This window comes from Streptopelia decaocto, assembly GCF_964273445.1.
Source record: "Streptopelia decaocto genome assembly, chromosome: 1".
Classification (NCBI taxonomy): Eukaryota; Metazoa; Chordata; class Aves; order Columbiformes; family Columbidae; genus Streptopelia; species Streptopelia decaocto.
Window position 1 is genome coordinate 14,391,352 of NC_138663.1, and position 13,018 is coordinate 14,404,369.

General features: G+C 40.8%; 1 protein-coding gene across 2 annotated transcripts in view; it reads right to left on the reverse strand.

Annotated features, from left to right (window-relative positions):
* The window catches only part of RELN (reelin), a 287,210-nt gene that overhangs the window by 232,822 nt on the left and 41,370 nt on the right, over positions 1-13,018 (reverse strand). For both annotated transcript variants that reach the window (XM_082063244.1, XM_082063243.1), the window contains exon 2: positions 4,797-4,907. In XM_082063244.1, coding sequence (XP_081919370.1) covers positions 4,797-4,907 — 111 coding nt within the window. The remainder of the gene's footprint in view (positions 1-4,796; positions 4,908-13,018) is intronic.

The window sequence follows — 13,018 nt, forward strand, 5'->3', positions numbered from 1 at the left end:
AAGACTGCTCAGGCCCAAGGAACTACTTTTATCCTTTTCCCCAATCACCAACTCACACAGAGCCAGATCAAAACAACCCTTCATATGTAAACTGAAAGGGGTTTTTGGTCTTGGTCTGCTATGCAAAGATGTATGCAATCAAAATACCAAGCAGAGGATTATGTAAAGGCTGCCTTAATCCTGTCAAAAGGCAATAGAATAATTTAAAAAGAAAAGAGCATAAGATATAATGTAATGCCAAGTAAATTATTTCTGGTGATTGCTTTTCCTAAAATTTCCTCTAGGAAATTTATTATTCACCAATTTAAATATTTATAATAATATTTAAATTTTTATAATAATATTTAAAGACTATTTGTAACTATTCAGTTGGGATTTTTTGTCTTGTTTTGTTTGTTCATGGGTTTTTGTGTTAGTGGGGTTTGTTTGTTTATTGAATCCCAGAGACTCAACATATTACTTGCAGCGGGTGTGATCATCTTCATGGTATAGAAACAAAGAATTACAAACAAGGAAAGACTACAAGATGATCTTTCATATTCTATTTTTTGCTTTCTAGCAGATGCGATAACCCTGTTCAGCCACTAAAATATCACTCTTATAATGTAGCCCACAGAGTTAAACTAAACCTAGAATTCACCAGCAATTTATGACCTCACAGTAGAAAGGAGACATATTTTTTAAAATGTAATAAATTACAAGTTGTACAAACTTGCACAGAAAATAAAGCAAAAATCTTCTGTCACCCAATTAGGCCTGTGGCAACACTTCCCAGTGTAATGAGAGCTTTGAGTTTAGTGTCTCTACTTAATAGAGTCTATGGACTTTTAAAAGGACCTTTTCCATTGAGGTTGAAAGATTAATGTATATACAAATATTACCATTAAGTCACTTGTTTATTTCACATTTATTAAAAGGTAAACATCAATGTAGTAATTATGATTTTGCATAAAAATAGGTGGGTGGGGAGCTTAACTATAAAGTCTTACATTTTCCACTGTAGTTTGTAAGAAACTAATTATACCAAACTTAAATTTTAAATAATTTGTCATTTGTGCATGATGTGAAAATCTACCGGGGAGCTGGAAAGCTTTGGGGAGAACCCAAATGTGGAGATGCAGAGTGAGTGGCAGGTCAAAGGCAAGCTTTGATATGCAGAGCCCAGCATGTCTCTCTGCAAAACCAGCCTGTCAGCCGGGACGATCCCATGTAATGAGACAGATTCAGGTCCTCAACACACAGCACTCCTTACCAGTGCTGAGGGATTACGCTGTAATCTTCTCCTTTAATTGCAGAAATGATACTGCGTTCCTTGCTCTCCAGTGCTTGTGGCTTTGGAGGAGCTGAGCTGTATTTTCCTACTTATCCCACATTACAGACCAGTACCCCTACAAGCCACCAAACCCATTTAACTTTAATCTCATTTGCAAGCCATCATTCCTATCAAAACCACCACTGCATTTGTAGCTTTCTAACATGGTTTTTAACACTCCTGTCTCCCACTTTCCTCTTATATATTTGAAAGAAGCGAAGCAGCGAGAACCCTCAGTGACTGTATGGACATCCTGGCTGTATGGGAGGGCAGTCTTGGTGGGCCAATCAACCCCAGAGCATGGCCAGCAGGTCCCTTAAGCTGTCGAAAAGATGTCAGATGACAACAAGGACCCTCACAGTCAAAAGTAGAAAAAGGGAAGGACACAGAGGGACAGAGAGCTCCCACAGGAGTCCAAAATGCATCTCCAGAGAGAGAGATGGGGTGTGATGACACCAAGGGGTATCAGTGATGATGTGGCTTGAGAGGAGGGGAGATGAAGAGCGGGGTTGCTCTTCAGCCCTCAGCAGGCAACACTGAAGGACGCAGAAATGGGTCCCATGTATGCACTGCACTGATCAGGAAAGAAGAGTGGAAACGATACTGGAGAGATGGCAGCTTAGGGTATTCTGATGTATCAAGGGATCAAGCAAAGAAAGAAATGCTGTTCTTAAAGGGTAGATTTACGGATCATTTTTTTGCAAAGAATCCTCGCAGCTTAGTTAGTGAAATTTCAAGTACACATTTACGTTTTATCCTGGTTCTAATTTTAGCTTTATGGTTTTAGTTTTACCTTTATCTGAACCCGTACAATGGTTCATCTTAGGACAAAAGACAAATATTTATGACCACTATTAAGCTTTATCCCCAAAAGCTCACCCATTTCTCCCTAAAAGAGTTGTTAGAAGGCTTCTGAAATAAAAATTTCAGCAAGTTTTCATGTCAGTATAATCCCAGAGAGGAAAGCGGGAGCTATTTCTTTGGCTACGCAATATATACTGTAAAAGGAAACATAACCCTCTGTAGCAGTAACGTATTTTATCTCTTTTTTTCTTCAAAGCTTCTTGACATGGTTAACTGTGATAACTGACAATGATTGTGTCCCCATCAAGTGACTTCCTAAATGGGGTAATTAAAAGATAATTGTAGCCACAATACAATAACTTACAGCACAAAAGACAGATACATGTATGTTGGGAAGACTTCATATTGTCAGGGCAGACTGGAAGATTATGATAATCTAGCATGACCTCCTGTGTAACACAGACAAGAGCATTTCAATTGTAATATTGCAAGGGAGAAAAAACATTCTTCCCTGATCCATATGCAACCACTATCAATGCAATTTCAGAATATTAAAATCTGAAGATAGCAAAGGCCCAGCTTTGGCCCCCCATCTAATCTATGATAAACCACTCAAATCTTTGAATTGAGGTCTCTGAACCTGGCGTAGTCCTTGATATTTTTAATAAAATAATTTCCAGCAAGCTAAATATAAACTGAACATCACCATCACCTGCTGAAAAGGAGAAGCAGCTTTCTTGCTAATTGGAGATGATGACATAGACGGATCCAAGGTTTCAGGAGAAAGCGCTTTACTTTTTCTTCAGAAAATGGAACAATGCCATTCCCATCTACTGTTTCATTAAACAGTATATTAATAATTGTGGACACTACTCTCTCTTTCAACTGCAGATGATAGATTTCAAAATAGTTAATTTTTAAAGCTACCACATTGTTTTAAAAAGCAGATGATTTGCATGCTATATGCTTTTTGGAAGAGACCAGCCTTCTCATCTCTCACTGCAGAATAGAAAGGAAAAGTTTATACAGTTCTCAGTTCTGAGAGGCATCAGTACATCATGGACTGAACATCCCAAAAAAATTAAGTTTAAAAGCCATTGATATTTTTCCTTCACTGTTTACTTTTTACTGTGACTGCAAAGACACTGTGCAAGAGCATTAACTCTTTGAAACATTCAGATTGGGCTTTTTTTTCCCCCATATATATGCAAGCTTGGGCATTAGCAATGAAAAACAGCAAAATGCGATTTTTATTTAAAATGTTGCAGAACAACCATGACACAACTGACCATACTGCTTGCCTACAGAAAGTTCAAAAGAAAGGTCATGGATGGCAGGCTGCTTTTCTCTGACATGGATGGAGGCATGCTCGAGATGGAGCAGCAGACCTCCCTTGGGCATGATGTTTCAGAATCTTCATTTATGAGCAAAATGAGGTACCTCTAACCACACATGGCTGCTTTTGCATCTCTTTGGCTTTTGTATTTTCCCAGCCTATAGGTTTCGGTCTTCTTTTGGTCTACAGAATGCACGTGTCACCAGTTTAATTGTTGGCTATCTTACCAGTGACTAGTCAAAGTAACACATCAAGAGCCAGAAAATTACCTTTGGCAAGTTAAAAAAGGCCACATATTTTTTCCTGTCACACATCACATGTTACTTTAACATCTGCCTCAGTGAGACACCCATTTTAACAGCCCTGTTCTACTGATGAAGATACAAATTTAGGAAAAAACACAGATGTACTTTGTAAATGCACAAAGCTATTTAGGTACTTAAAATGTTGCTTAATTTCCATTCTTAAACATTTAGATGTGATTAAACATGACCCGTATACCTTGCCCAGTGAGTTTGCTGCACAGGGCAATGATTTCCCCAAATGCAAGTACAGCGCAATAGGTGTCTCATACAACTGGTATCTATTTCTGTACTTTCAGCCCAGAGTGCTTGTTAGTGGTCACTGAGATTCTCCAACCAGAGGAACACAATTCTTACAATTATTTGTAAGAACATAAAAAATACTATTATACCAAATAACAAACTGCAGACGGTGTAGCTGTAAATTACTTGTACAAATGTATTTTTAAAAAGTGCTTGTCCTTAGCACAGCTGACCTGGATGCTACTGCTGAATGCTACAGCAGAGCTTGAAATATATAATAATTCTGCAAAACCTGTCCTACCCTTTCTACTACAATTCTGGTTTTCGTACATTGAAAATAATTGGTTATATAGAATACCTTGACCAGCGTTTTGGATTTGAGGAAGACTCTATTGTTAAGTGAATGGAGAAAGTAGGTTGGTAAGCTCAAAGGAATTAGTTTTTCAGCCCAAGAACAGCTAAACACTTTGGGGTAAATGCTTTAGTTTACACCAAATGTCACACCACTTAGAAATGGCTATTTTAACCAGTTTAGCTGCTGAGGCCTTTCTCTCTTAGAATTCATATGATTCAGTACACCAGTACCAGGGCTGACCAAAGATGAAGGAAGTGGAGGAAGAAATAAAAGCTGTCTAAAAGCCATCACTGCCCTATTTCATTGACTCCTGCTGAGTTCCATATATTGCTGATTATTCAGTCTAAATTAACCCATTTGAGTAACTGTGTTGTTATTCATGTCCTCTGAATGATCAAGTATTCATCACCCTGGCTTGCAGAATATAAATTACAGTGGACTTACCAAATCCAAAAGCACTAGAACCACCAACACTCTGGGAAGCCTGAACACTGGTAGAGGTGTAGAGCCCAGTTACCAGCAAGCCATCAAAGAAGGTACTTGTCGAAATAGTCACTGAAATGAGAGAAATAAAATATGTGTAATTATTTATAACAAGTACTTAAGATGTTATACACATTCTGTAAGCAGACTCTTGCCCTTGAATGAGAAGTCATCATTCAGTACAGTGAAATCATCTGAATTCCTCCAATATTTGTGGCACTTCAGTGACTTTAAATTGGCTTTCCATGTAATTTGCCCAAACAACTTGTTCTTTGTTCAAGCTGTGCATGCCAAGTTTCAGTATGCTCCTGTACAATTTCCTCAGGGCTTACTTAAATAAAATTGACTGGTTTAGAGGTAAACAACTGGCATTTATTGGTGTTTGACTCAGCTTTTATTCCTAAACAAACCATAAGTCATGTACCAGTAATCATATGCAGCAGGAACCAGACACAGATTGAGCATTACAACAGGATCCAAAATGAACATCAAAGGGTGGTCACGGCTATCACTGCTTGGGAAGTCGCCTGGGCTAGAAACACAAAACTATACACTAATCACACAATGAGTGAGTAAAGTGTAGGATTGGAATATATGGTTTGTAACTAATTGTCAAGATATTAGACTATAGTAAAAACAATGAAATAAGCAGGATTATGGTATTGTCTTGCTGGACTTAAATAGAGTGGTTATCATACATATTATGCTATTATACACTTAAGCTGTATGGGCATATGAGTTGTTACAGAGCAAGTGTTTTTCAAAAACTCAGGAGTATATTTGTAGGAGATTCTTAGATATTAGCAGTAAATTAATCATCCAAATAGCATCTATAAGTAACACTGGGATCTATATATTCTTTGTCAGAACTGACAAATACTGCAATATTTATTTACTTCTTGCAAACACTATTTCTCACATTTTTACTTTGGTATCTTTCATAATGTATCAGGGTACGCCTAACATCAGCTTCAGTGGTTCTATCTTGGAAAGACCTAAATTATTAAGTGATAGGTTAAGGTTTTTCCTATTATATAAATGCAATATCCTCTATGGCCAGAATGACTCCTCTAATCCTACAGCAGCACGCAACCTTCTTGGCTTCATAATAATCTCCTGTCCATTTATTTTTTTTTTTTTTTAATATTCTAACACTAGGTTGCATACCTCTGAACTGAAAATTTGAACTAGGAAATTTTACATCAATTAATTAGATAGCATCATAATGGGGTAAATTTTCTTCTCTGTCTCACCTTCATCTGTTTAACATCATCCTTTTCTACGTCATTTGTTGTAAATCTTTACCCATACCTATTTAAATGTGGGTAAACTGCATCGCAAATTGCATTGCTACTGAATAACACTTAAACCCCAAACAAACAAACAAAAGAACCCCAACAAAAAAAAATGCAAACAAACAATACAACCCTTTGTATTGCCAGGGGAAAGGACCTGCCAGGAGATCCACACAAAAAGATCTCCCTGCTGAAAAAGAGTCTTGTGACTTGTAGCCTTGTACACTGAAGATATATCAAGATCTTAGTTATCACCTTAGTTCTGCTTTCATACTTTAATCCTTTCCCCTCCCCCTTAACACACAGAGATCAGTGATTGACAGGGGACGTTGATAAACTCTGATCCCTCCCTACATCGCTTTCAACCTCCCCATATTGCTCTCCCTTGCCGGAAACACTATGAGCCAGTCACTGGCTGTGTAAGCAAAGCAGGGTACCGCAAGGTGACTGATAACACATCCACTGGTGGCACACACACCCCAGCTGGGCTTTTTAAATCCCAGACATTTGTTTTTCCATCTGGGCTACATATCAACTTAAACTTACTATTAAAAATCTAAAGAACATGCTAATATTAGCAGGGGCTTTAGTTGTTCTGAGCAGAGGAGCAATATTTACCATGTTTAACTTATTTTTCAACTCTTTCTCTTCCTTTCTCTGATTATTCAATAGCAAATGGAATAATTCCCGAATCCAACTTTTCTGCTCCTGTGACTCCATATTTCAGTCTTTTGCGTTAGAAACTTCCCTGAACGCAGATGCAGGTTCAGCGCCATATGCTCAGTTTTTAAGCAGAGGCCACTTCTGGGATATATGTTAAAAGAACAGCAAAAGAGTCTAGATTTTTAGAAAATAAGTATAATGGAGAGAAAAAAAAAAAATCAAACAAACGATTAATTCTTCCTGCATTTGATGATGAAGTGATAAATAAAGCAGAACCTTTTCTTCCCTTTGTGCTTTTAGGCCAACAAAGAGGCAAAACATATGTTGAAAAAATATGCCTATGTGTTATTTTTTAAGACTTGGCAAAACAGCCAGTGAAAAGCATTGATAGAAGGGCACGGGGCCAGTGCTTTGCTGCCATTTTGTTTCCCTGTGGGGAAGCATCTTATTCTTTACTGGATAGGATATAATGCAAAATCCTACTGTGAACAGGTGACCAGTTTCTCTCTGGGAAAGAAGTGATATTTTACAATGCCTGTATTTGATTTTGGACATATTTGTGTGATTGTCAACCCTCATTTTACATGAGCATGTAATAGGTCAATTTTTATTGTTGAAAAATTTCCAACACAGTATGGCTCCCTCATTAAGCCTCTGGGAAACTGCACAATGCCTCTAGCACATTTTTTAAAAACAGAGCACTAGGCTGTTATTATACACGTGTCATACATTTCAGAATAATTTCATAGTTCTCTAAGAGGAAAAAAATTAATCATGACATTCTTGGTGATGATTTTTTTTTTCTCTACCCAGTGGTGAAATACATCAGATTCCCATAAAATGAAAGAAAACACAATCCAAGCCAAGTTAATGAGCAATAACAGGAACGCTGTGCTAATGCACAGCCCGGCAACAGGACTGTGATTCTATGTTGGGACTAGGGCTTGTTCCTGAGGGCTCTCAGCTTCCCCTTCCAAACACAACCCAAAGATCCCTCTGAGATCCCCTCTGCCAGGCTTTTTTTCTGCCTGTACACTGGTTCACGCCATATGTAGTTGATGTCCAACATCTGGCACTTCAGGAGCAAGGACCAATGCCAAGACCCACCTGGGCCTTGGAAAACGTCTGGAAGGGCACAGCTGGATGGAGCACCCAGGGCTGGGCAGTCAAGTGGGGCCCTGGCACAGCCCCACCACCCCATGGCACCCAATGGGTGACACAACAAGTCTCATCTACAAGCCCAACCAGGCTCTGCTCTATCCTCCACAAAGCCCTTCCTTGGGAGGAGAATTTTGGTGAGTGAAGAGGTGAGGAGCCCTTCCCAGCCCTGGGGACTGCTCAGCTGGGCACGGGGGTGCCAGACCCAGCTCCCCGCGGTCAGGGCAGCACCCCACAAACAGCCCTCCTGGCTGCTGCCCTGAGGAGAGCGGGGAGCCCCAGTTTGACTTGTCCCACCCTACACACCAGGGAAGGGAGTTTGTGGACAGCCCACAGGACCAGGTAGCCCAAGGTGCAGATGTAGGTAGGAAGCCCTCAGCTGCCTTGAAATGGCCCAGCGAGAGGGACAGAGAATATCTTTCCAAGAAATGCAGGACGGCTGTGCTAGGAACAACCTACTGATCAGGCAACAGCACACTGCAAATATTAGAGGCAAAGCTGATAACATCTATTTTAAAAGCTGTCCAACATTGCCTTCTATTTTCAGTTCCTGACATCTTTGCCAATTTTCACCCTCTTGGGCTTTTTTTTTTTTTTCCTCTATGGTAAGAGTCTATCTCAGACTGATTTAATTATTTAAGAGAGAAGGAATTTCAGTCAAAACACTTCATTCATTTCTGAAGTGAGGTTAGAGCAAAACATTGTGTTGCCCTGGCTGAAAAATTCCAGTGTCCTTTGCTTTCATCAGCTCTTCCACTCTGAAGTGTGAGAGCTGTCCTCCAAGTTTGGGCAAATTATATTATATATATACAGACACATATACAAATTTAAAAAAAAAAAAAAGTCACATGTGCTCAGATACATTTTCATTTTTAGCATCTAAATATTTCTGGAGATCCTGTCCTCACTCAGCACTTTTAGAGCACTTACTGACTAATAGAGATCACTGAAAAAAGTCCCATGAAATACATTTCAGTCCAAAAATACTGCTTTGTTGGAGCAGAGGTGCTTCATGGGGCTATCATTTCCAATTATTTTTTTGATGTGGGAAGTGTCTCTGTTTTAAAGCAGGAAGTCATATCTGCCAGTTGGAAAAGATGGGTGGAAAAGAGAGGGATCCTAATCAAAAGTTTCAGCCTTCTGATGATAGAACATCAATTGAGCAGAATCCTGCTTCTCAAAAAGCTGAAAAATGTGCAAAATGTCACAAAAGTCAAGTTGCTGCTAAAAGTTTGATCATCACCATCCACATGAGGGCAGAGGGACAGTGAGTGAACTGTGGTGGGGAAGGTGGTAACGCTGGAACCACTACAGGGAGTTGGGAAGAGACACTTTTGGAGAAGAACAGCTGGGGGAAGAGAGGACCATGGCTTGACAAATCAGCAGAGAAGAGGTGACAGAAAGGAAAAAGTGCAATCTGCAGCTTGGCCTGGAAACCCTGAAGGAGATGTTCAGTACAAGGGACTAGCACAGTAACACAAAACCACTTCTAAAACACAACAGTGAGGTGTAGGTCAGCCTTGCACACTGTTTGACAGCCAGATGACTACCCACTAAGCAGCTCTTACTCTGCATCTCAATCAAGTGAACAGTGTATGCATAGTAGACACTAAGCCTTCCTGTCCATGAATTACTGGATAGGAATACACGGGTAAGGTGGATAACTTCAGTTTACTTTGTAAAAAGCCTAGGAAGTGGCTCCATGAAAACAATCATATCAGAGCTGGGGATGCCACAGAATAGCCTCCACTTTGCACTTCATTCTGTAAAATGGTTGTGGACACTTTTTTTTTTTCCCCTCCCAAACTGTATTTCTGAGAATGACAAGGCTCCCAGTTCAATTTTCCAATAACAACAACAACAAAAAAAAAAACAATGTGGAGAGCTGCTGATGGCAACCCCCTGCACACCCAGCACACACCAGCTGCTGCGCTCGCCTGGAGCCACTACAGAGCGCAGCTAAGCGAGCAGGCGGCTGGCCCCATCCTGCCAACACCACCTTCTCCAGGGAGCTTTGGGGTGCTATTTCCTTGGGAACGGAGGGGATGAGGCAATCCCTCTCCAGAGATGCCTCACACTTCCCACAACAGGTTTCTGCAGGAGCCCTGGAGCTGGTGCCTCCCATGGGACGAGGAGCAGCAGTGCCTCCGGCGGTGCCGGGAGCTGACATGTCTTGGGGAGGAAGAGGGTCAGGAAGAAGGAGGCTGGCAAGGATGCTGCTGAAATTGTACCACAGGTGGAGGCAGCAGCATAACAGAAGAGACAAAGCGGGTTTTGAACTTGGGTTATTTTCAGATATTTCTGAGAAACTCATGTTATTCTTATGAACATCATTTTCACTCTCTTTTCAGTGTTACATGCTACATATAATATACATAATATTATATAAATCTATGAAACTGTGTTAGTAATTGCATAAAATTTGCCCCATGTTCTCTTGAGGGACTGATTTACTCTCTGAAAAGAGAGCTGTGTTTTGACTGATACTCAAAACATCCAAAGTAGTACAGTTAGTGCATCTAAACTTTAAAGGCAGAAAAAATGCCAGATGGAGGAAGGGGATAATCTCAGGAGATTCCTGTCACTTACCAAATTTGGCTGCTCTTTAGCATCAGCTAAATATTACTGTGAGGGCTGATATATACAGAAATTCCATGGAATTTGAAGCTGCTCTCAATGACACTAAGTTAAAAAACTTTAAGGCAAGGAAAAGGACTAGATGTAGAAATACAGCTGTGACACACGAAACAGCATGAGTGGAGATTTAACAGAGTTCAGGAAAGAATTAATGAAGACACATAGCAGTGGTGTAAAAGTGTGCTCTTGTATACCGTGAAAAAAGCAGAAAATGAGTTGGGTATGTGAAATGGATCACCACAGACAGCGGACTTCCCAAAATGAGACTTTCCTGCATCAAAGCAAGGACAGGTGTTTTTTTAGGTTCTTCTCAAGGTTGAAGCCAGTTCCTTGTAATACTGTAATATTGCATCATTGCACACCTGAGACACAGCTAGAAACTTTCCTCTTAGGAAATAAATTACTTATACTGAAGTTATTTAATTTTTTTGCTTGACTCCTCAAAAAATATATCAGTCTCCAGGTAATGCAAGTCAGGTGTGCAATGGCATAGTTCAGGGTGGCCTCTGTTCCTTTGCAGTGCCACGGCTTTCAAGAGACTGCAAAAAGAAATGGAAACAAATATGGCATACAGCAAGGGCTGTCACTGTCACACCACATTCAGAGCCAAACAGAGCTTAACACTTCCTAAAACAGCCAGCCGTGGGAATGCAATCCAAAGGCAGAGTACTTAGGACCACTCGAGCTCACATGTCTGCACGCAAACACCAATTCCCTCACAGAGCTCAAAGGATCAGGAAGAAGGGCTGACTCCTGAACAAATTAGAGGATTCACCTGGGAGACCAGCACAGAGACACTCCATCCTCAGAATCTCATTTTCTGCTGCCTGATAAGCAAATACTGGGTTTGGTTAAACTGCAGCCATGCCAATCCTGTAGGCACTAGGCGTACAATGTGCCAGCAGAATGACAAAAGGCGCATGGAAGCTAACACACGTTCTCTGATAACCACTCCCAAATGTCTCTCTACCCAGTGTCTGGCAGTGGTCACAACCATTGTCACTCTTGTTTAATAACACCTGCTATATAGTGTGCTCCGCCTCATGCCAGAGCTGGCACCTGGTGCTGCATGTTCTCCCCAAAGCTGAGAGGCACCCTCTCTTTGCAGTAGCCAGAGAAGAGACAGCTCTGCCACTAGCAGGTTCCCACCACACCAGCAGGAATGGTGAGAGGCTGCACCACAGCAGGGTCTCACGCTAACCCCAGCACCAGCCTCACCAGCTCAGAGATGGAGCTGGGACAGGGGAACAGCAGCCCAATGAGCGCGAGGAGCTCCAGCAGTGGCACACGCCATGGCTGTCTGAGTCTCTGCGTCTCCTGGACAGCATGACATGATCAAAAGCCCACCCTGGTCTCCTTCCATTCCGAGTTTTCCCCTCTCTGGCTTTGTTTACAATAGCTTTAAAAGTAGAAATGAAGCGGTGCTGCCACAGTGGGTTTCTGGACTCATTACCTGCAGCCTCGGCAAGCTGGGAGGGGTTTGTGCAAAAGATGAACCAACACATAGAAGATGTTCTTCATCGCTTCCCAAGGTGGTCCCCTCTTTTAGGCAATGGTGCCTTTATGCTACTGTCATGCAATGCCAAACACAAGTGGCCCAAGTGTAAACCCATTCCAGCACATAGTGCTGTCTTACAGGGCACAGACCAAAAAAAATAAACTACCAGACCACACCCAAAATATCAACTACAGATGACACTGTTAGTAAGAAGAGAATAAGCCCTGATGCCTTATTTACAAGTATAGTGTTTAGACACTGCAGTGACAAGAAAGCTGTAAATACTCAGAGTTCTAGAGGTGTGCATTCAAAATAGCGTGCTGATAAATGTATTTGTAAATTAATGCTGGAGCATGCATTCTTACAAGAATCCAGAAACTGTATACACTTAATTGCATTCAGAACCTTAAATTGCCTTTTTTTTTAACTGATCAAAAAAAAAAAAACCAAACCAACACACACACACACACAAGAACAACTAGTAACATATATGTTGACATCAAACTAATCTTTACTGCTCACAGAAAAAAAATTGCTTTTGAAAGGAACCAAAATCCATGAATTCATAGTTATGCAGCAATTTCAAATATGAATGCCAGACAGATACCCCAAAACAGTGTGAATCACAGGTCTACACCAGCAAAAACAAAAGCAGAAAACCCATGGGATTCTTACTCATACTGGTTTTGATTTTCACCAGGTAGGTAGTTGGGATAAATCAAAAAAGACAGACATTGCAGCATAGGTAAATAAACAGATACGGGCAAGGGACAGCCCTCTTACAACTGGAAGCATTCCCAATTAACTAATGGTTTTCCAGAGCCCACACCAAAGCACTAAACTCACAAGAGCACAGCACTGAACTTTTCTTGAAAATGGGCTGCTGGTGTGTTGAACAGCACCATCTCTAACCTGTGACGCCTTCACCAATA